The sequence below is a fragment of the Apus apus genome, chromosome 7, assembly GCF_020740795.1.
Source record: "Apus apus isolate bApuApu2 chromosome 7, bApuApu2.pri.cur, whole genome shotgun sequence".
NCBI classification, from domain to species: domain Eukaryota; kingdom Metazoa; phylum Chordata; class Aves; order Apodiformes; family Apodidae; genus Apus; species Apus apus.
The window spans coordinates 8,911,050-8,934,199 of NC_067288.1; the positions used below are offsets into that span (position 1 = coordinate 8,911,050).

General features: G+C 35.8%; 1 protein-coding gene across 3 annotated transcripts in view; it reads left to right on the forward strand.

Moving 5' to 3' along the window:
- The window catches only part of NEK7 (NIMA related kinase 7), a 64,531-nt gene extending 50,102 nt beyond the window's left edge, over positions 1–14,429 (forward strand). For all 3 annotated transcript variants that reach the window (XM_051624426.1, XM_051624424.1, XM_051624425.1), the window contains 3 exons: positions 1,889–1,983; positions 6,532–6,645; positions 12,753–14,429. In XM_051624426.1, coding sequence (XP_051480386.1) covers positions 1,889–1,983; positions 6,532–6,645; positions 12,753–12,863 — 320 coding nt within the window. In that variant the 3' untranslated portion in view covers positions 12,864–14,429. The remainder of the gene's footprint in view (positions 1–1,888; positions 1,984–6,531; positions 6,646–12,752) is intronic.
- Positions 14,430–23,150: the final 8,721 nt, after the last annotated feature.

Below are 23,150 nucleotides of genomic sequence, written 5' to 3' on the forward strand. Positions count from 1 at the left end.
CTGAATTTCATGAAGTTTCTCCCCACCCAACTCTCCAGTCTGTTCAGGTGTCGCTGAATGGCAGCACAGCCTTCTGGTGTGTCAGCCACTCCTCCCAGTTTAGTGGCATCAGCAAACTTGCTGAGGGCACACTCTGTTCCCTCATCCAGGTCGTTGATGAAAATACTGAACAGTACCAGTTCCAGTACTGACCCCTGAGGGACTCCAGTAGTCACTGACCTCCAACTAGATTCTGTCCCATTGACCTCAACTCTCTAACTTCTTCCTTTCAACCAGTTCATGGTCCACCTCACTACCTGATCATCAAGGCCACACTTCCTCAGTTTATCTATGAGGATGCTGTGGGAGACCGTGTCAGATGCTTTACTGAAATCAAGATAAACCACATCTACCGCCCTGCCATCATCTATCCACCTAGTTATTTCTTCATAGAGGGCTTTTTTTTTTTTTTTTTTTTTGAGTTGCCTTTCCCCTTTTAAGCTCTCGATCTTTTGCAGTCTCAGTTCAGAGCTGAAGTGATTGCTCAGGCCAGCACTAAGGGAGCCTCTGGGGAGAGGGGCTATGACACCCTCTGCTTTCCCAGGGCTGAAAATCTTCCCTGAAATATTTAGGTGGCTAAATCCACTGTAGGATACAGTATGGAGCCTCTGTCCTTGCATATCTGTTAGATAAACATGTTTTCTGTTTATATTGGTTTGGAACATTTTTTTAATATTGTTTGCTAAGAAGGAGATTAAGTGAAATTCTGGGTTACCAGCAGCAGTAGCCTGATCTAGGATAAGGTAGTACTGGGTTTCCTAATTTGAGCTGTGCATTTTCTTCCCTCCCTAAGAAAGTACGACATGGTTTGAGATGTCAGCCTTTCTAAAAGATAGGGCACATTATCAAAACAAAACCCTTAACTTTTGAAAATTATTAGAGTAAAATTATTAGTCTGATTTAATTAAAGCCATTAACCTGATTACTCAGATTTGGGATTAATTATTCACTGTATCTCTGTTTCCAGTGTTCATACAGACAGGTGTTCTGAATAGATGAGGCTAATTCAGAAATGTAGAAGTGATACGAGGTCTTTTTTAACTAAAATTGTGTGAGTTTCATACTCTGATTTTCATGGTTTACAGTGAGAGTGTTGATTTTAATCTCTGGCAGTGTTGCAAGTGGCTTAGTTTTGAAATAGGGTCAACATATTGAATTAACAGAATTCAGTTGTTTTTCATCATTAGGATTCAGTGCTTAAGAAAATATTCCACACAAAATTGAAGTAAAAAACTACATACATCTGTTACTCTCTTGCTGTGAGACAGTAATTTTGGGGGAGATATAGACAGATAATGCACCAAAATTGCCACTACTGTTATTTTTAATAACTTTTTTTTGTTGATCTGTCACATATGAACCCATCACTGAAATACTTTTTTTATAATGGCTTTTTAGCTTCAGATATTGAAGCTAAATTGTGTTTATTAGTTGCAAAAGCAGTTTTTCCAGATGTATGTGTTCTCAAAAGGAAGAACAGCAGTTCAAGCCATTTCTAAGTGCTGTTGTCTCCAACCACAGTGATAATTTGGAAAGAACTGGGGATGTTTGTGTATGTAGTATGTTTCCGAGGTTGTCTTCAGAAGAAGGTAATTACTTTGGAGTTTATTTAAAAGCAAAAATTGGAAGTATTCTATTACTGAATAATTAGATATCAGTAGTGGAAACGAAGCTGTATTGGATTAAATAGGTATCTAATTAAGATGTATTTCTATGAAACTGGAGTCATTATGTGTAACAAAATGAGAAATACAGAAGATGAAAAAAAAGTTTTTCAGCTAGGAAAACTGTACTTCTGCTATGTAACAACAGAGATTTTCATTCAAAAATACTTGTGTGTTTATTGCAGTTGGTACACCTTATTATATGTCTCCAGAGAGGATACACGAAAATGGTTACAACTTCAAGTCTGACATCTGGTCTCTAGGCTGTCTGCTGTATGAGGTAATATTGATATATACAGTAAACTTAGTAGCACTGTTGTGCTCCCTATCCCCTGCTTCCCTCCCCACCGCAAATGTATTAAGTACTGTTTTAGGACCCATTTCTATATTTTTGTTGTTTAGAAAAATGTGTAGCATTGTGCAAAAGCTGCTTTTCAGCTATTGTATCTGTCTTTAAAATTAGCAATGAGAACTCTAAGGTAACTTCAGCCTTTGAAATGTTTTTATTTGTGTTTTACTCAAGACTTGCCTTTTACTGGTCTTGCTGCCAGTAAGGCAGCAAGATTTTGCAGTGATCAGTTGAACTTTAGACATAACTGAAAGATTAATAAATGAATAATGGCAACCACATATTAAATTGTTCTAGGTGTTATAATGGCCTCTCGACTTTGGTAATAAATGCACTGAGAAGTAATAGGACTGACTGGAGTATGTAACAAAGGCTTTCAAAAACTCCAGTATAGTTATTGTAATACAAGTTTAAATTCTTTGAAGCTGTTTAAAACCTAAGTAAAGCAAACAAAAAGGGTTACTGTGTTCTACTACTAGCTTGCATTAACTTCCAAGATGACTTCTGCTGCACAGACATTTGTAATTTTTCTGTGCCGTCTTCTCCAATTGGTTGAAATATAATTATTGGTTAATTTCTATATTAATACAGTTCAGATTTGTAGGATACTATATTCTGAGAAAATAAAGATACAGAGCAAATTGAAGTTGAGGTGAATGAAGGTGTGAAGACAGACAGGCTTCTAAGGCAACTGTCTCTTTGGAGTTCTTCACCTTCCATTTCTTAATCAAAAGACTAAACACTTGTGTTGAAGATGCTGGAAGAAAATTTCTTTCCATCAGCAGTGGCAGTGAAGCCTTTCTAGTTATGTTTCAGATAAAAGCTAATATACCCAACTCACTTTTTATTTACATGTGGGCCACCTGCCTCAGTGAGTCAGCAGAACTCATTGCACAGATATTGAACAGGATCGGCACCTCATGTTCCTTGAGGATTTTGTAGAAAATGTCAGCCTGTTAAGTTCTGTGTTACTATGAGGTGGATTTTCTCCAGTAATATTAGTTTCCTTTCTCTCACTAACATGTTGCTTTAAATATTAAAAGGGCAAATAGCTATATTGCAATTCTGCAGAGTTTACAGATCTATGTATAGCTGTTGCTTCTAAATCTTTAAGACAATTCAGAGGAATGAAGTCCGATACCTGATAGCAAATATTTACAAGTTTAAATCCTCAACAGAAACTTAATCCCACATTGGGATTCCTTAGTACTGACCATGGCAACTGCCATCAATTTCAGTGCTCCACTTCACACGTTTGTGCAAGTAGGAGCCTACAGATTGCATAAAGGTAGATGAGGATTTTTTCAGTATTACTACTCCTTTTAGTTTCCATGAAGATTTTTTAAGTCTGGAAACAAAAACCTTGAATAACTATTTATTGTATAAAATAAACATGTTTTAAGGTTAATTTTTCTTCTAAAATTTCTGGATAGAAATCAGTAGCACTTCTCTAAAGAAGGTTTTCTTATTTTGAGCTTGCTGCTTTAAGGCTGGTACAGATATTAAACACCTATGTGGATATTAAGTTTTTCTGTGATCTGGTAAATAATTTCAAAATAGCTAAATACCTTAATTCCATTGGTTTACTGAGCATCTCTAAATACCATTTTATTTTTTTAAGAAGTTCTACCATCACAGTATGTAAGTTGGTACGGCATTGTTTCGTTTTTTTCCTAATAGTAAGAATAAAGTAATTATTAGGTTAATTATTGTTGATATAACTTATATAGCTATAGTATATGGTAGTGGCTTCAACTATAGCTTTTAATTTTTTGAGAGGTACATTTATACCATTTAGCTAATTCTGTGTCATACCAGATGTTTGCGGGGTGTTTTGAGGTTTTCAGGGTTTTTTTGTTTTATCGTTAAGATGTAATTTTGAAATTTTAGGTGAACTTGAAATATGCACTTAGCATTTTTCTCTTTTCAATTGTTTGAAAGAGTTACTTAAGGTTCTTCAATACATGCATGGACTAATGTATGGCATTTATTAACCATGCAGTTTTGTGCTGGGTATCTTTTTGTGATATGCCTATTGCCTGCATTTTAGCATGTTTTATTGTGTTGATTTCATGTCGGTGTGTGCTCTGGATTCTTTCCAGCTTAATTGGAGAAAAGCTGTGGCGTGTTTATCACTTCTCAATAAATGCTTAATTGCAGCTAAACTCCTCAGTTATGTTTTAATTTAAGTTTGAACTAATTAGCTATAATTTATGTTGTTTTCTAAAATTTTTATTTCTAGCTTATAGGACAGTCTATTATTTAATACTAACTGTGGTGGCCAGTAGGATTTTTAGAAGTATATTTTAGAGTCTGATTTTTTTTTTTAAAGCCCCAGGTATTTCTGAAACCTCAAAAACACTACCACTGGAGTTTTAATTGATATGCAACAAAGTAGACTTTACTAATTAAAATCAAGATGCTGTGCTTTTGCTACATGGACCTTTACATGGAAAAGTAGGTTTTACACATTTCCTTTTATTGTTCAGTGTAGCAATTGCATCCTTACAGGGTTGTAGGTTGGTGGCTTACAGTTCAAAAAAAAAAAAGGGGGGGGGAAAAAAGAGAGCGAGTGAGCTGCCACCAGCCCTGAAGACAGACAGTGGGCTTTCGTCCCTCAGACACCCCCAGAATACTAATCAGGAAAGTCAGACCCTGGAGGTCAGGGAGCAAGTCAATCATTCTCGCGATCGTCTCAGTGTGGAGGATCAAATTAGCCTGAAAAATTCAGCTGCTGGGAGGAGAGGGCGAGCAGCTGTCAGGGGCAGCAGCGAGATGCACTAATGAACCAGATGAATAGTGCAAAAGCTTGAAAATAAAAACAGGACAGTTGACATTTTTCATCTGTCAAAGCAGGAGATGCATGAAAATATAGTATTCCTGTTTTAACTCCTTAGGGGACATTCAGAATTTTTTTTAACACTCCGCAGCATTCAAACAAAAGTGTTTTTTAATGAACACCTAGAGTACGGAAATGAGTATCTGTGCATTTATTTAGAGTTTCTGCATGTGTACAGACCCTGCAGTTGATTTTTATTTATTTTTTATTATTTTATTTTCTGGTCTTTAGCTTGCATTTTTAACATTCTTTTTAAGGTAAGAGACAATGGAATGTAAATCCAAAACCTAACATTATTTTGGTAATACAGAATTTTTGGGAGGAGCGTAGGATGGAACTGCAGTATGGTATTTATTTTGGGAGCTTTAAAATTGTTTATTCTTTAAGGTAATTTGAAAGAAGTAGTGAACTGTTTGAGAGCAGTTTTATCAGCTATTAAGTGAATGTAAGAGAATTTTGGTAATTCTCTTCATCTGTTTTCTCACAGTGGCCTTGGTGCTTAGTCATGAAAGAGTTAAGCTGCTATCTGGAAGACCGCAAGACAGATGAGAGCCATTTTCAGCTTGTCCTGTCCCTGCTGAAGCTCACTGAGTAGCACAGCATGGACTAGCGTGTTTCACACACACTCTGCCTGTCTGGGGAATGTACACATTGTCCTTCCAAAATCAAACTTATTAGCACATGTAGAAAAGGGTGACTGACTTTGGGGCAGCACTGCACTCAAAGCAGCATTTGTGCTGCTGCGGTTCAAAGACTTAGAAGGCTTTGAACAGAATGGAGAGATTTTAAATGAATTTTTAAATTTGTAATCCTGCTAACCATGGCATTTGTTTCCACCTTGTAACTTTGTCTGCAAATAAAGCGTAGGTTTACTAATGCTGGTCTTAAGCTGATTATTTTTTTAAGTGCTCTCCAACAAATATTCTTATTTTTGTATTCCAGTTGTGAAATATAGGCATGGGTGCCAGTTCTGCACTTTGGATAAGGCTTTGGGGTATTCTTTCTTTTCTTTTTTTTTTTTTTTAAAGTCTTTTCAAACAACATACTGAATTATGTCAGTAAGTTTATGTCAAAGTTTTGGCCTTAGGTTTTTTTTGGAAGTATAGATGTTACCTTCCTTTAGTTTTCTTTCTTTAAAAAAAACACTATTGAATCTAGTAATAGCTATGGAAGGTTACAAAATCTCTTACTGCTATCCAGTACTTTTTCACCGTACTGTATTGCTTTAGATCAGATAGTGTTTTAGAAGAAATTGTTTTGTTTTAAAAGGTATTCAGAGGAAAATGACTTTGTGGGTTTTGGAGGGGTTTTTTTTGTCTCCCTCATGCTGCAAGGACCCTCCATGCTCACAGCAGTATTGGAAACTATGCAGTTTTTCTTATACTCTATTAATAAAACTGTTGTGGTATACAATTCAAATATTACTATATAAGGATTGTGACAGGTACGACTGTACGACATAGAATAAGCGCACACTGGTTACAAGAATAGTTTTGGAACTTCTGTTTTTAGCACTGTGACACTTGTAAGCAGGGAATAGAAAGTCATTAAAAATCACTTAATTTGCTAGTATTAGAGATTTTATAACAAAGCAGGTTTACTTAAAACACAAAAGAAAACTATACCTTTTCTTTAAACAGATGGCTGCACTGCAGAGTCCCTTTTATGGTGATAAAATGAACTTGTACTCCCTGTGCAAGAAGATAGAACAGTGTGACTACCCACCTCTACCTTCAGATCACTATTCAGAGGAAGTAAGTCATTCTTCTATTCATGGGCTAGATCCTCAGTTTATGTAAGCTGCCACACTTCTGGGGAAGTAAGTGACCTTGTGTGATCTTAGGTTATTTGCAGATTATGCCCATAAGTGTTTGCTTGTTGAACTTGCTCAAGTGTTCCTGTCAAAACAAGCCTCTGATATGACTTGAAATATTGGGGGATTAATGATAGAAAACCTCATACTGTTAGCTGCTTAATTTCATTGAGCTTCCTTGCAACTATGACAAAATGCCTTCCCAGAATGCACAATGATATGCTCTGCGTGCCAGAACGGGACTGAGTCTTACATCTATGGCATGCTTTCCTGAAAGCACAACTATACAAGTTTATGTTGCATGGTAAGTTAGTGCACTAGCCTTGTTTCTCCAGGGGCTTGCATTAGAATAGGTATAATGTAACTCACTAGTAAATATGAATTGCTTAGTTCCCATTTGTCTGCATTATAAAACTGCAGTGTGCCATTTGATACAATTGAATGGCAGTTCTTTTGCAAGAAAGAGTGGTTCTTGACACCATTATAGTAAATTTCAGAGAAATACAGGCAGACCTAATATAATATACTCACACATATCGCAGCAGTTTTTGTTTTAAGCTGATAGGTAACAGTTCTTTACTGTCATTAATGCATTTAAGGGGGGGTACTTGCTTTTTGTAAGCTCTACAATGAAATGAAACAAAATAAAATAAATTGAGTATTTTTTTTAGTGTGAGTACAGAATGAGAAAATATAAATGCTTGCTTGTTAATGTACTGAGATGGCAGTTTTGAAATACTTTCTCACTTTGAAAAGAACAGGGCAAACTGATAGAAGCTGTAAACCCAATAACACTTATTAGTAAGCAATTCTAATTTAATTCAGCCTACATGAATTAAAGATTACTTTGAAAATGCAAATAAACCCAAGCACTGAAATACTTCTAATAAACATAGTGTTGTGCAGTTTCACTTATGGAGTACAGGTTGTAATTGTGAACCTTAAAAGTTTTTTACATTGAGACAGTGATTGGACTGTTAATTAAAGATTACTGCCCAGTATTTTGTTTTGTATTTATAATGACAGTATTTTCCCTCTTATGAAATAAAATGGACTTAAAAAGATAATTCAGTGATGTTACAAAGGATGAAATAATGATCTGTTGGGTAATTTATGCACTATGCCTCTTTGTGGGTTTTCCAATTAGTCATTTTACGTGGGCCATTTTTTAATTATTATTTATTCTAGGCTATAAATATGGCAGTTCATATAACCAACTTCAGAACCTGAGGTCTGGAAATACAGTTGGGTGTGAACAATAATGCAAAATGATAGCAAGAATGTCAGGGGCCGTTCTTTGTTGTGTCATTCATGCTGTCTTCCTTTTTCCATGAAGCGCATGAATATTTCACATATCTGCATCCTCATCCTCTATTCTTCTTGACTAATTTTCAGACTGTCTGAATTTGCATTTCACATGGTAGCTGATTAGGAGATGCCGAGTGCAGCAGCAAAGCCTCAGCAGGCGGTTTCCATGGTGACCTTCAGCGGGATTTTAATGATGATACCACTAGTGGTTCGTTGAAGTTGGCCTGCCTGCAGGGCTGCTTCACTGCAGCTAAGTGTGAAGTTGGATATGCGGATTCCCAGCCAAGGGGCAAATATCAAAGTCTGGCCCAGATAGAAGGTCTTGGAGTTTGGATGGGGAAAGAGATTCCACCTTTTACTTCAATCTGTGTAGTTTCTAGCATTGAAAACAGATGCAAAGCACATGTTCAGTTTTCTTTATTTCAAAGCAGGCATGCACTTCTGCACCTTGGATAAACCAGTTATATGCAAAATACACATAAATTATTTTAAAACATAATGAGAGAATCAGAGCTATGATAGGTAGGAAGATAGGTATGAAAACATTCACTTAAAAGAAGTAATCAACTGTGGAGACTAATGGGGACGTTTTTTAATGTTCTGGTATGAAGACTAGTGTCTTTGCTAAAGTAAATGAACAAATAGATAAGTTTTATTAGTTATTACACCAAAATATAGATGATTTTTTTTTTTGCTTGTATGAAAAAAGGCTCTGCTGGCATGAACTGTAAATAAAATAGAAACAAACAAGCGCTATCTGTCATTTTAGGGTACTGTCGTAAATGTTTCACCTGTACTGGAAATTTAGATATCTGATCTTTAACCAGGTTGGAAGCACACTCGGTGAGCAGTGAGGATCAGGGATCATTAAACAGTAAATTCCACTTCAAAGAATTTTCTGAAAGAAAAATTTCCTGATATAGAAGTGTAAATACTTTAGTTGCAAAATACAAACCACGTGCTTTTTAGAGAAACTAAGTGAATTTTAATGAGTTTTAAGATCTGGCGTTTTTTCTAAAATTTGAGCTCTTTTGAAGACTAACCTTTTAGCAACCTGTCATGTGCCTATGACGTGATGATACAACACATGTGTCGTCAGAGAATAGTGTGACAGAAAGATGGACCTTCTCTGATGGACAGAGGGATAATATTTTATAAAATAACCTTTGATTAATAATCCTAATAGTCTAAGATGCATTTTCCCAAACTCTTGCTTCAGCAGTAGTGTCAGAAGCCAAGATTTTAAAATGGTCATCATCTTTGGATCATCTTTTGAATATTCCTAAAGAATGTCTAGTATTCAGGGTGAATACTCAGCAATTACTGAAAGCTGTTCTGCTTTAAAGAATTCAAAGCTGTGCCTTCTTTGCCACCCCCAGTCAAGACTCTAAAAATTCTGTCAGCCATTAATAGTATTCTTTTGCTTTCACAATAGGTTAAGTTTTCCAATCTCCCCTTTTATTGAGGTGCACTTCTTCTAAAGTCCATACATAGCCCAACTCCTACTCAGACTGAAGGCTAAATGAGCCAGCAGGTCTGGAATGGCAGTAGGCAGTATTAGTTGCCAGCAGAAGGGCTTGAGAACAACTACTAAGAAAGTGCTTCAAGAAGGCCTTGTTTTGGTTTTTTTTCATCCAAAACTTCCTATATGAAAATTTATCTCTTTCAGTAGGCTAACAATGCAAAGTACTTGTCTGTTGTCTTCCCCACTCCTCCTCCTGACTTGAGTGATATTTATTTCATAGCTGAAAAACCTGCTAAAATTAAAGAAAGTGTATCTCACTGCTCCAATGTCAGGCTAAGCTCCAGGCTAAAGGCAGTCATTGGGCTAAGTGCACAGAGGAGGCAAAGAACAGTAGGCAACTGAAGAAGTTTGCAGCTTGGGGAATGCAACAGGAGGTCCCTCCAGCTCAGTCAAAAGTCTGCTCTGCCTGTTGGCCAGTCTGCCAGATAATAAAAAATTACTCTAATGATGGTCTGACTTTACAATCCCAGTGCCTCTTCCCATGGTACTGTGGAGCTCTTCTGCTAAATTAGAAATTTTATTAATACTGGAGGGGTTAACAAATGGATTTCAGGTTCATTGAAATGGATATTCCTGTAGGAGTTGAAGGAATAGTGCTATAACCAAGCTTGAGCCTTAAATGGGTTTTTGAGTAATGATGCCATTTTGCTACAGTGTCTTTCTAAGCAATGAATCTTCTTGGCCATTTTTTTAAAGTTTTGAATTGCAATATAGTGTAACAAGTAACAAAGTAACTCTGAAGGAAGGCTTCCTCTTTAACAACTTAATAAACAGTTTGAGTCTGAAATTGATTTTTAGATGACAAAGTTCAGCTCAGAAAACAAAGTCAGAGTTACCCACAGGATTGAAAAGGCATGAAGTAGCCTACTGTGGAGGTAAACAAGGCTTCTCATGCTTTCACGGGTAAATTTCTTGAAGGTCTACTTGTGTGATTCTAGCTTCAGTAAAGTTACTAATATACAGCTGGTAAAAAGAAGGGAAAGAATACTCTGTTTCCCTTCTGATGGTAGTTTTATAGGTTTCAGTCCTTCAAGATCTTTTAGTAAGACTTTATTCACTGCGTGCAGTTCTTTTGAGCAGATGGAAGGCTTCACAGAGAAAAATAAATGTGTATGTACAAAATTTGGTATCGTGTTCTCCAGATAAATTACACTTGAATTCTCTTTACCAAAGTTTACTTACTTGAGTCTAATTTCACTTTTGGTTTTGTTTTGTTGTTTTCATTGTTGTTTTTCAGTCTTTCCTGTTTTCCATGCAGGCTATCTGAGGTGTTGTATAGCAAAGCTGCTCATCTCTGCTAGTACACTGTGCCTGCTGCTTACCGTGTCTCCCACCTGCTTCTTCTACATGAGATTGTTTTGCTTTGCATGCTTGTATTATGTGTTGGAAATTATTTCTTTATAGTAGTTCATGATTTCCAGTATTCTATTCTTCAAATGATTGGGAGTTATTACAGATTTTTTGTCAGTGGTATTATATACTTTTTCTGCCAAAAAGAATATGATAGCTTTTGTAGTATCATTAGTCAAAATATACTTAGCATATTTAAGATTTAAATGAAAAATCTGTTACAGATTATTTTGATTTAATTAGTTTCTTTTCAAACCAGCAGTCTGACCAATATCTTCAGAATTAATCATCTCATTTTAAAATAAAGAAGAGGGATGTCTAATGACAGTTTTTGTAGTGTTTAATATGAAAATCCTTAACATTTTGTACAATTTACAATGTTTCTGCGAGGGCTAATGGACGAAGTTTTGAATAATGGTGGTGTCCAGTGTTTTTTCTTAACTTCTAGACTTCCTATTCCTGTGCATTTACATTAATCTTCTGAAAAGGAAAAGGAGTATAATCCTAATACGGAAACCTCTTAGTCTTTTTATAACAAGCAGGAAGGAAACACTCTGATGGCAGATTTGGATGTACAAACTATGTTACTTTTTAATAATCATGGTGATGAGGTTGCTTTGTGTTGCAATAATTTGATTTTTTTTTTTCAATAATCTTACCTAATAGTACTGGGAGAGAGACTGAACCAAATTTGCCAAATTCCTCTAGGAGGAGTGGACCTTAAGGTGTTTTGATTGTTTTTTTCCAGTGCTGTAAGGAGATCCAGGAGGATTTGGTAAAGCTACTAAAAAGCATAAAGGAAGAGTTTTACAGCTGGTTAAGTTACTTTTGCAAAGGATGGTAGTTGTTTTAATAAGTTATCACAAAGCAGATGTATTCCGTGTTGCAGAATGCTTGGGAGGTGAACACACTTTAAAATACATGCCCCATCAGAAGGTTATCCAGACAATGTATTTAGGTTCTAATGTCATAAGTTCTTAGGCAAATCAAGGGAGGAAAAGAAACCTGCAACTCTTCTGCCAATTTGAGGAGGCAATAGAAGTACTTGAGTGCTGTGGAAGCTGAATATGTGCACTGTAGAAGACCCAATAAATTATGGTGTTTGTGGAAACAGGGGGCTCTTTATTTGAGATTAAACAAATCAGTATGACTAAAGTCTTCCGTGGACATACTTGTTAATTATGTGCTTCTTTATAAAATGAAAAAAATCACTGATCTAATCCTAGGAATAGGTTCTGGGACATAGACCAAAGGTTATTTATTTATTCCAGTGTCATGTCTCCAACATAGTGCAAGTGGAGTAAAAGGGGCAGCGTAATGTGGTGCTTCCCCAGCTTCCAGTTTTAAGTTCAGAGTTTAATGTGTTAAGTTGCTTTCTGAATGTGTGTGTATTCATAGCTTCTAGCAGGAGGAGTTTCTGCAGGCTGGCTGTTAAAAGGAGAGTTGCTGCCTTTTGTTTGTTGAAACCTGTCGGGAAGCAGTGCTGTTTATTGCTGGCTAACTCCTGTATCGGGAGGGAGTGAGCAAACGGTCCCAGTTTACCTTCTCAGGACAAGTTTCAGCCCTCAGTGCTTTGCAGGCATAGCACTCCGAAGTTGTTTAAAGTTATGTTACAAGGATTAGAACTTGAATCCACTCATCAATTTTTCTGGAAAAGAGTACAAAATGTAAAAATCATGAGTGTGTGTTGCTTACGTGCTTGCTTAAAACTGCACTGCAAGACGAGAGAGGGATGGTTGAGTGTGTTTATGCAGAATTGCTGTGTCTGGCTAGTTTTTTCCACTCTTATTAATTTGAATTTGATAATGCACAAATACTAATTGACAGGATCTTTGGCTTTCTTACATGTTATTTTCCTTTTCTAGCTGCGACAGTTAGTTAATATGTGCATCAACCCGGATCCAGAGAAGAGACCAGACATAACCTATGTCTACGATGTAGCGAAACGTATGCATGCACACACTGCAAGCAGCTAAACAGACATCAGATTCATGAAGAAAACAGCAAAAATAACCAAGTATTTGAAGTAAATAATCCCACCTCTTAGTGTGTTACTGAAATGTAATTATTTGAAGCTTAATGTTGTGCTTATGTTGTAAACCAATTTATATACGAGCTTTGTTGTTTTCTGTTTTTCTATTTTTCGTTTTTTTTTTCTAACTTACAGTTTTACAACAGGTTTAAATATGTAAAGCATAACTTTAAAAGATATTGAGAAACATTGTTTTTCATGTTAAGTGGATTCAAGTATATTTTCTTTTGAAAAAATTTTGTTTGGGCCTCAGTTCTAAAACACAGTTGCACTTTTGCACATGATGCAGATATTAGGCTTATTATCCAGAAGCAAAATGTCTGAATCTCTCACCTTTTTAGTAATTTATGGAAAGTAGGAATCAGCATAGATAACTTTATTTTAATTTTTGTTCTAAGAGGGACATAGTTATTATAGAAGATTATTGTATTTTATGTTGAGTTGTAGTTTGCAGTTCTTGGTGTAAGAGCAGGCAGGTGATCGGATTAGTTCTCTGCTTGCCAAATGTGATGGGAAAATAGTTTCAAGAAAAATTGTCATGCTGAAATTTTTGTAACATCCCTTTTTCTTTTGTTACTCTGTCATAATGCATATAAGACATTTGTTGAAGGTTTTCTGTGAAAATTTAAGGTGTTGATTCTGGAATTTGATCTTTTTCAATAGACTATTGCCCTGGGGCAATAGGAATCTGCATAGTTCAGTCTTAAAACGCTGCAGATGGTTCTTGTAGCAAATAGGGTTCTTTTGAGGCTAGCACTTGTGAGGAGGTTTGATGAAAAGATGCAATCTTTAAGTAACAACTTCCCAACTGTTTATGTATATGTCACTGCTTGTAGATTTGTGTTCAAAATAATTCGAGTGGCCTTACAGCATGCCTTGAATACATTACAGTATATTTAAATTTTAATTATTTTTTTTTTTAAATACAGAAACCTTTTGGAAAAGATATAGTAGTGTAGTAAAACAGAAAATCTATTTTTCATTATGTGATTTTGTATGCTCTATCCTGAAAATTAGTTTTATATTTAGCAAAAGAGAATTTTAGCTTTTGTGTTTAAAAGAAAGTTGCTACTTCTTTATTTGGGAAATAAGGATATATGCAAAATGATTTTCAAATACTTTATTAGTTGAAAAGGAAATTAAGAATATTTTTGTTAGACCTTTTGTTAGACTTCAGTACCTTTTTGGGTATACTTAAATAATATTTTATTGTTAAGGAAGGAAGGGGTCTTGTTTTTAAATGTGGTAAAAATGGAGAATGTAAAATTATCTGAATTTTTATACAGAACTTTCCAAACATAATTATTACCAGAAGCTGTTATGGTCAAATAAATCTTTTTCCTTCTATGGGTAAAAAGAAGTTATTTCAAATAAAGCAGCAGTATGTACATACACATACAGGTTCTAGATGGAGTCAGTTCCTGCATGTTCAGATTTTTTTGTTTGTTTATCTGTGCAGCTTTAAATTTTGATTTGATTCTCGAGAAATAAAAATCTAGCTGTGTGGTTTGTGGATGCAATATTCAATAGAAATTGTTTGGCAAAATACAGGAGCATTTAAACAGTATGTGTCATATCATCAGCTTATCTTAATACGTATTTTTTTTATATTCTTTCTGTTTCCAGATTTTGTAGGATGAATCTTTAGTTTTCTTTCTAGCTTCTGTGGATACTTAATCTTGTAGGACTTCAGTGGGACAGCTTGTAAGGAGGAAGTATTTGAGAAAACTTGGTTTGTGTGTAGCAACTTCTAGGTTTGTTTTCATTTATTACCTGATTATTGAATTTAAAAATTGATGGTTCTATAACAATAATTCACATGTCATAGAATGAAGTGATTTGTATTGGAAAAGGCAGCACGATACTTGCTTGACTTGCCAGGATTAGCTCTGAATATGCACAAGAACTCAAGCCTTTTTTTTTTTTTTTTTTTTTTTTTTTTTTTTTTTTTTTTTTTAAATGTGTTAGAACATTTGAGTCACTGAAATAAACCAAACACAGTCAGGCTATTTACATTTAATATTATGCATAAAGTATTGAACTTTTATAAAGAAACCAATAATAGATTTTCCCCCCCATTTACTACAGGGAAGGATACATTGAGTAAAGAATTATTTAAGAATTAGCAAATGTGTGTCCTTTAGCATTCAAATTTTTTTTGGTGATTTTTTTTGTTGGTTTGTTTTTTTGTTTTGTTGGTTTTTTTTGTTTGTTTGTTTTTCATATTTATTATTTAATCTTGTGCTGAGGAAAATGAACAGTTGTTCCTATTTTGAAATCTATAAAATGAATGGTACAGATGACTGTGGTACCAAAGTTTATAATTAAGAAGTCCATATGAGCTAATAGAACTGCTTATGTAACTGGGGATTGTAGACTCCCCTGAATAAAGCTCCTAGTAACATATGAAAATGACTCTTAAGTCTGTTATAATACTCCCATGTGTTCTATACAGCTGTACAATATTTTCTTTTATAAAACACCATTCTGTTTTTCAAACATTGTTGTTGGTGACATTTGGCACTATTTATTTTAAGCTATGGCATTAAGTGTTTATTTTCTTTAAAGAGAACATGTTACATTTCTAACTAAAATGTCTGACTAGCTTCTCCTTTTATTTCAGTAATGCTACATTATTAACTTGCTTCATGAGTGAGATTTGTGCTTTGAATCACATTGCATAAAATCTGTGTTGTCTTGAAAGCTCCCCTGCTGTGCAGTAGACTAATAGAAATCAAACATGCAGTTACTAAATATAATGTAAAAATTATACTGTTTCTATGATATTTTTCAAATTTGTTACAGTGATATATATGTATATATATGTTACAGTAGATGTTACTTATCTTTTGGAGAGCTTACTACTTCCAGTTTTTGCTTGTGAGTTTTCTTGGTTGTAACAAAAGACAATACATTAAAAAAATCTTTTTCATATTATGAATTTAAAAGTTATCTAAAAATACTACATTAGATATAATCACATTAACCCAAAAGAGAATTTTTATCTAAAATTTAAAAACAAATCTGAAATTGTTTTCAAACCCTATGAAAGTATCTGAAAAGCATAAAAATAACGAAGAGCTCCCATTATGGCTCCAGCCCTGTGAGCTCTTGTTTATAGGTGGGTTGGTTATTATGTTATTTCAGTATTTCTGAGTGAACCTCATATAAACACAGAAATATTAATCAGTAGGGTATATAGCAATTATGTGCTGAGCTCACTTTTTATATTTTCTGTGTGTCACTGGTTTGGTAGCAGGAAATAATGTGGGGTTTTCCCCCCCTCTTGTGTTGAACTCTGACAATCCAGCTCTCAGTGATACGCACAGGCAGTACAAGTATGTTGTCTTTTTGTAATGAGTGGAAACTTAAAACATGTACCAAAATACCAGAAGTTGAAATACAGTATTAGAAGTGACTGAGAAGGCTAGTGTTTTATTCATGCTCATGATGAAGAAAGCCATAGAGCGAAATTCTAGACAAAGGCTTGGAAATGAAGGACTTCTTAGGCCAGTGGTTCTCAGATACCTCTCAACAGGACCCAAAATCGCAGTGATGTTTGTTTTCAACAATCTGCCCACTTAATATCTGTCTTTGTTCTTACACAGTGAGATGAGAATCTTAATGTCTGAATTTGAATGCTGGTGGTGAATGCTGTGTTGGGTATTTGAGGGTCAAGGAACAGGAGGTTGATGTGAGGAAGTCAACTAAGGTCTTCAAGTCTTGCTTTGTGAAGAGTTAGTTTAATGTGGAAGTAAAGGTGCTGGATAGCAGAATTGAAATCACTGCTTTTCCATCATTTTAGTTACTTTACCAGACAAGTTTAACTTTCCAACCCTGCCACATCCCCACATAATCTAGCCAGTGGCAGTGCTGGTTTTCTGAATTTCTGATCTCTGGTTTGGTCTGGGTGAGTAACTAAACCTTTCTGCCAAGATTACCCAAAGAGGGAAATACAAGTGCTGGGCATGGCCAGTTGGGTGTTAATTATGTTTCTGAACATGACTCAAAACCAGATTTTCAGGTTTCTTTTTCAAACTTTATTCCCTTCCTTGAACCTTATTCTTCAGTTGATGCTTTTTAAAAATTGTTTTCTTTTGATATTCACTAATGAAATCCTGCAATTCATGTTGTCTTCTGCTTCAGCTTAATCTGTCCTAATCTCTGCTTTATCCTCTTCCTGATTTGAAGTCTTCTCTGTCTAGTTTTCCTTGTGGCCATTAGTTTGATACTTCTTCGTGACTTTGCTAAACTCAACCCTTTTCTGTCTTCTCAAATTTTATCCCTTACCATGGACAAGCCCTATTTTTTCCTTCCCTGATAAATACTTAACTCCGTTGTTCTTCATTCTGTTTTTTAAGCCTGATGGCTTTGATTTCTAGTTTTAGACTGATTTTCTCACTGCCTCAATCATTCCCATGACCTTGTCTTTACTAAATACTGTTCACTTTATTGTGTCGCATTTCTAAATTCCCTTTCTCTGATCACTACCTGTTCTCTTTCAGCTTATGTCTTTCTCTCTCCTCTACCCTGTCACTCACTCCTTTTGGGATCTCCAGTCTATTAACCTTTCTGACTCCTTTACTCTTCTCAGCTGCCTCCTTCCTTCATTGGCCTCACTTCCTTTGACTCACTGGTCTTTATTTTCATCTCTGTCTGCCTCTCTAAACATCAGTTTTTTTGGTTGCTTCGCACATTGCCCTGTATTCATTCCTCTCCCCAGACGTTTTTTCTTGTAATTTCTTAATCTTCATTCCTTCCTTTTGAAATATCTCTGAGGAGTATGTCAGCACAATGCAGCTTTGGACTCAGCTCTGCCTTACCTCTTAATTCTCTTTTCAAATGGACTTTTAAACCACTTTTATCCTTTTTTTTTTTTTTTTTTTTTCTTGTTGAGCTTGCTTGCAGATTTGCTGTTCATTTTTGTTCTCCATTCTTTCTTGATACAAAAGATACCTTCAAACCCAATCCTGATTTTTGCATGGTGAGGTCTTTTTCAAAATTGTTCTGCTTCTCAAAATCTGTTTCTGAAGTGGGCTTCTCTGCCTCTTAACTATACAAGTTTCCCCCTTTTATTTCTCCATCTATTATGCCTTTCTCATGTAATTACTTCCTTTTAAAATCCTCCTCTCATTTCCTTCACTACCAACCAAGTTTCTCTTTCCTCTGTGTTGAAGGGGATGGCACCCATCATCCTAACTGATTTATTTTTTTTTAACACTTTCCCCTTTATTCCCTGTTTGTCATCCCCTAAATTCATGTATCTGAACATCCTCACTCCAACTTGTTTTTAAGTTTTTTGGCTTTACACTTTAATTTGAATGCCCCCAAAATCCAGTGATTCCGTCTTGAGTTGGGTTGAACTCCATGCCACCCTAATTTAAAGCCAAATCAGATCTGCCTGCGTGGTGGGTTGCATGTTTTTTGTGCAGGTGCATTATCTGATTTCCCAGTTTTAGCAGGCTTTCAGATTTGGAAGACTGCAGAGGTTCACTGTTGATCAAATTGTCTGATCTTTGACTGCTCATAATCATCCTCATATATATATATAAATATATATAAGCAAATTCTCCACAAAGCCAAGAAGTTTGGGGGTTTGAGACTATATGCTGTAGAGCTGAACGTCAAGTTGTTTGGTGTGTGTGAGTATACACACATTTAAGTACTGTTTATATGCACCAGAATAATTATTTTATTTTAGGGGATCATTTGTTTGTTGACACAAAACAAAGACTGAAAATACTTTTAAGTTTTATGTTTATTCTTTGTTGCTTGTTTGTATCATGTCATACCATTAGTCAATTTGTTCTTCTACAGCTATCTTAATGATGAGTGGAGGCCTTACACAGGTTGTCTAATAGAAATCTTCTGTTCACATGGAAATAAAATTAAGAAATTTGGTGCATTGAGTCCTTTCTGATAGTTGCACTTGCTTTGCATTTAAATCCTTGCAATGGAAAGAGGCCTCAAACTGGACAAAAATGGTCCCCAAGATAGAGATATTCTGGGGTTCCCTGCTTCCTCTTCACTTCCTAGCTCCTCATTCTTTGGCTTCCCTGAAGCACTTGCTCAGGACATGGAAGTGCCAGTGTACTGAGGGCTAGTAGAAACTGCGAAGCTAAAATGTTAATGCTTTTTTTCTTGTGGTGTCCTTTCTCAGTGTGAATAGAGTATCTCTCATTTAAAAATAACTAGGAAGTTCTTTGGTATTGTTATTCAGTCATTTATTGTTCTTTACACATTTGGCATTAAAAATGTGTGTTCACTGGCAAAAGAGAATTTTAAATCATGCAAAGGCTCTCGGTTTGCCTTTTAATGTGTGCTGTTGGTACTCTTCTGTACACTTCATTTGCTGATGGTTTCTTTGATTTTGGTCATGCTGGACTGTTGCAAAGATTATATTTAAAGATGAGTATTGCATTTCCTAGTAAGATATTGTTGGGACAGGGGAAGAAGGGAAGAGTTTGTTGATTTGTTTGAATTTGGCTGCTGATTGTGCTTGAATCAAATAGTGGAATCAATCAGGTTAGAAAGGATGCTGCGGGGGGAGGTCTCTAGTTCAGCCTCCTGCTTTCAGCAGAGTGAATGCTGGATTCAGACCAGGGCACAGGGCTTCAGGCGATTGGATCTTGAAAACCTCTAGGGGTAGAGATTGTGCAGATTCTCTGGGCAGCCTTCTCCAGTGCCTAGCTAGTTTCACTGTAAACCTTGTGTGACACCTTGTTTTCCTTATGTTCGGTCAGAAACTCCTCAGTTACAAATTATGGCCAATTTTTTTTCCTGCCACTCCTTATATGTTCTTTATATTACAAAAAGGTAAGTCAGATATTGAAAAAGAGAAATTATGATGGTTTGTTTTCTGAAACTGTTGTTGCAAGCAAATAAATATGTTCATGTAATACTTCTGTATCCTGTATAACATGTACACTATATTAATTTACTACTTGTGTGTAAAATAAAATTTTTGGCAGTAAAACTTGTTTTAAAAGTTTTGTGATGTTCATGGCCTGAATATTTTTATTTCTTACCTTTTAAATCTACTAGATGTTTCCTGGCAGAGCACAGTTCTGCCTGCCTTGGTGAAGCAGGAAAGTCAGGATCCTGAGTGTAACTGCATTTCTGCCTTCTGGAGCCTCCCTCGAGGAAGGTAGCTTACCATCAGGGATGGGGTGGGAAGGAAGCTAACATGCATCAGAATAACTGGTGGTGTGGGTACTCTACTTTTAAACTCTCATGGACAGGTGGAAACTTGCCTAGAGAGATTTATCAAAACCGAGATTAGCGAAGGAAAATGTCCTGTATGTGTGTGTAGTTTCCAGAGTAATAGCTCGTTTTAGTAAATTTTCATGTGTTAAATGAGAACTCCAAAATTTGAAACTTGTGACCACAAAGTTATCGAATGCAAATAAAAAATATAACAGATTCAGTTCCAAATTTGACATAAATTTAGTCTTATGAGACACTGTTCTTAAGCCGAGATAGTTTCTTGATCTGACATCATTTAACAGTTACTGATCAGGCAGGGTGGTGGCGGCGGCTGTACGTGATCTTTTGTCCTGGGACTTTTACAAGGCGTGTGCTTTCATTGTCCTGCTCGAGGGGTGTTGCAGCTGCCTGGCCTGTCTGGCAGCTGGGGTCCTTCATCTGCCTCATTCCACCATTAGTGCAGGACAGGTGGCAGAGGGGATGCACGTGGTGACCCAGTGTGCCTTGTGTAGTGTTTGCTTCCAAGCAGGTACTGGCACGGGGTAGAGCTGCACATGCTGCTCTGTTCTCTTGCTTCCCAGCATCAGCCATGTATGTCAGAGCCTCTGACACGTGAAAACAGGAAAGTTGGAGGTGCTGTGAAAACACACATCTCTGATGTATGTGAAGTCCACCATGGTAGAATTTCTTCTGATTTTCATTAATTTGTAATGATTTAATATAATTCAAAAGTTAAAAAAAATTTAAAAGTTGCAAATGACTCAGCATTTCTTCTTGTGGAAGAATATCATATTAGATGATTTAATTTTGCTGGATTCAATATGCATTCTTACAATAATGATTTTTGTTGCTTATTCAAAAACAATTATTTTAGAGTGTGATTTCTCCATGTTAAAGTCTGTTAGAAGTAAAATCCTTCCTGCTCTATTTTTCCTTACTGGTCAGGGAGAGGTAATTTATTTCCACTTTAGAGTTTACATGTGTATGGAGATGACCTTGACCCCTCAAGCCCTGTATAACAGCAGAAATAGGACAAGGTTTGTCCTGTCCTGTTTTTATATTTTTCTGTGGTTTTTTTTTTTTTGTTGGTTTTGATGGTTTTTGGATTTTTTGCCAAACACTTCACCTTAAAATTATAATTAAAAATGTTCCATATAAATATATAATTTTATACATATCTGTATGTGTTAGCAAGGTTTACAAAACACTGTGCTCCTTTGTAGGAAAGGTTTGTAAGTTGGTCTGTAGTTGCACAGATGTACTTGCTCTGAGCTGCCCTTGACTGTTGCATTGCACTGTTGTGAACGTGAACATGTTTTCTTTGTTCTACTCTAAGGACTGATCCTATGAACGTAAAATGCAAGGCTTACACCTTTTGAAAAAAATTCTGCATGCTGCAAAGTGAGGCAATTATTTGGTCTTTGCAGAGCCCTGTTTCCTGTGTGTGGGTGTCAGTGGTAAGTATGGCCGTTAGCAAGGCTGGCGCTGGTTTGAGCATCATTAAATGGAAGCCTGCTGACACTGGCCATTGATCCAACAGCTGGCACAGGGCCTCTGGGCCAGCGTGTTCCCTCCCCCATCTCTTACTTCTCCCTGGGGATAACCAATTGGAAGAAATGACCCACTTGCCTGGAGTTTTTAGAAGGAATGGGCAGTTCGATGTGAATTGTCAGCTCCAGCTAGAAGGGCAGAGGATCATGTAGTTGACCCTTATCTTTTGTTGGCATTCTGTTGCTGTAACATTTGGTCATCGTTCACAAAGTCACAAATCCCAAAAAGACCTTGTGAAACTCCACCAATGCAGTATTTGGAAAGCTGTCATCCTTTAAAGCTGTTATGATATAAAAGGGTGGTGATTGCTTTATGCTGTAATACTTTAAAAAAAAAAAAGCTCTGCCTATTTAGTAATGAAATGTTTATGCTGTTAAGCAATCTGTTTATAAAAGTGTATATTATTTGAAAATTGCTTAATTTTTCATTCTCTGAGAATGCACAAATTGATGACAATGGTACCAAATGCGTGGAAACAGATGACTTTCAGGTAATATCCATGAAATGGAACATAGATAACATTCTTCCCACTTGCTGCTGTTTTCAGTCTTGGATGTTGTGTTTTTTTAAACAGCATTAATATATCTCAAAACTGCTGCAAGCTTTTATAAAAACAACTTGGGTGTTTTAATATGGTGTACCAAGAGAACTTTGCATGTATTTTGCAATTAATGGTTATATTTATTTTCTGTAAGTAGTTTACATTAGACACGGGATGATTTTGTTATTAGAGTAGTACCCAAATGCCATAATCATGATGAGAATCTCACTGTAACTAAGTGGTGTATCTACCTGAGAATATATTCTGTATTGAGTACAGGCTGTATCTAATTAAATACACTTTTGCAGTAGGTTGCCTCACACATTGATTTGGAATGCTGGCAGTCATTTGCCTGCAGCAAAGTACCTTCCAAATGTATAACTTCTTCCTGCTTTATGCGGCTCTTTTTAGAATTTGGCCTTTTTATTTTGTCCTAATTTTCAATTTCAGACTTTGTATAGGACCATCAAGCCACTGCAAAAAGAAATGTAGATCATAATTGTAATTTTTTTTCACAGTAATTGAGCAGAACATTTGGTGCTTAAAATGCAGTCCTAAATTACAACTTCTAAATCAAATACTCTGCAGGTCTCTCTTAAGCTTAAAATATGGTCAGCACTACTTCTTTACATAGCTTCATAATTTTGTGTAATGAAAACCTGAAATGGAGGTTGTTCTTGTTTGCATAAAATGTCTGAGAGTTGAAATTGCGAAGAAATCAATTATGGTCTTCAGACCTCTCAATAATTGTCTTTATATTAATTCTTTAAGGTCCTAACTAAATTGAAATGCAATATATCATTCGTGACACTTAATCCATGAAAATGTCCTTGGAGATGTATTATTCCCTGAAAATAATTCATGTGTACTCTACAGTGAACACACACTGCTGGAGTTATATCAGAATCATTTTTGTTCTGCTACAGGACAGAA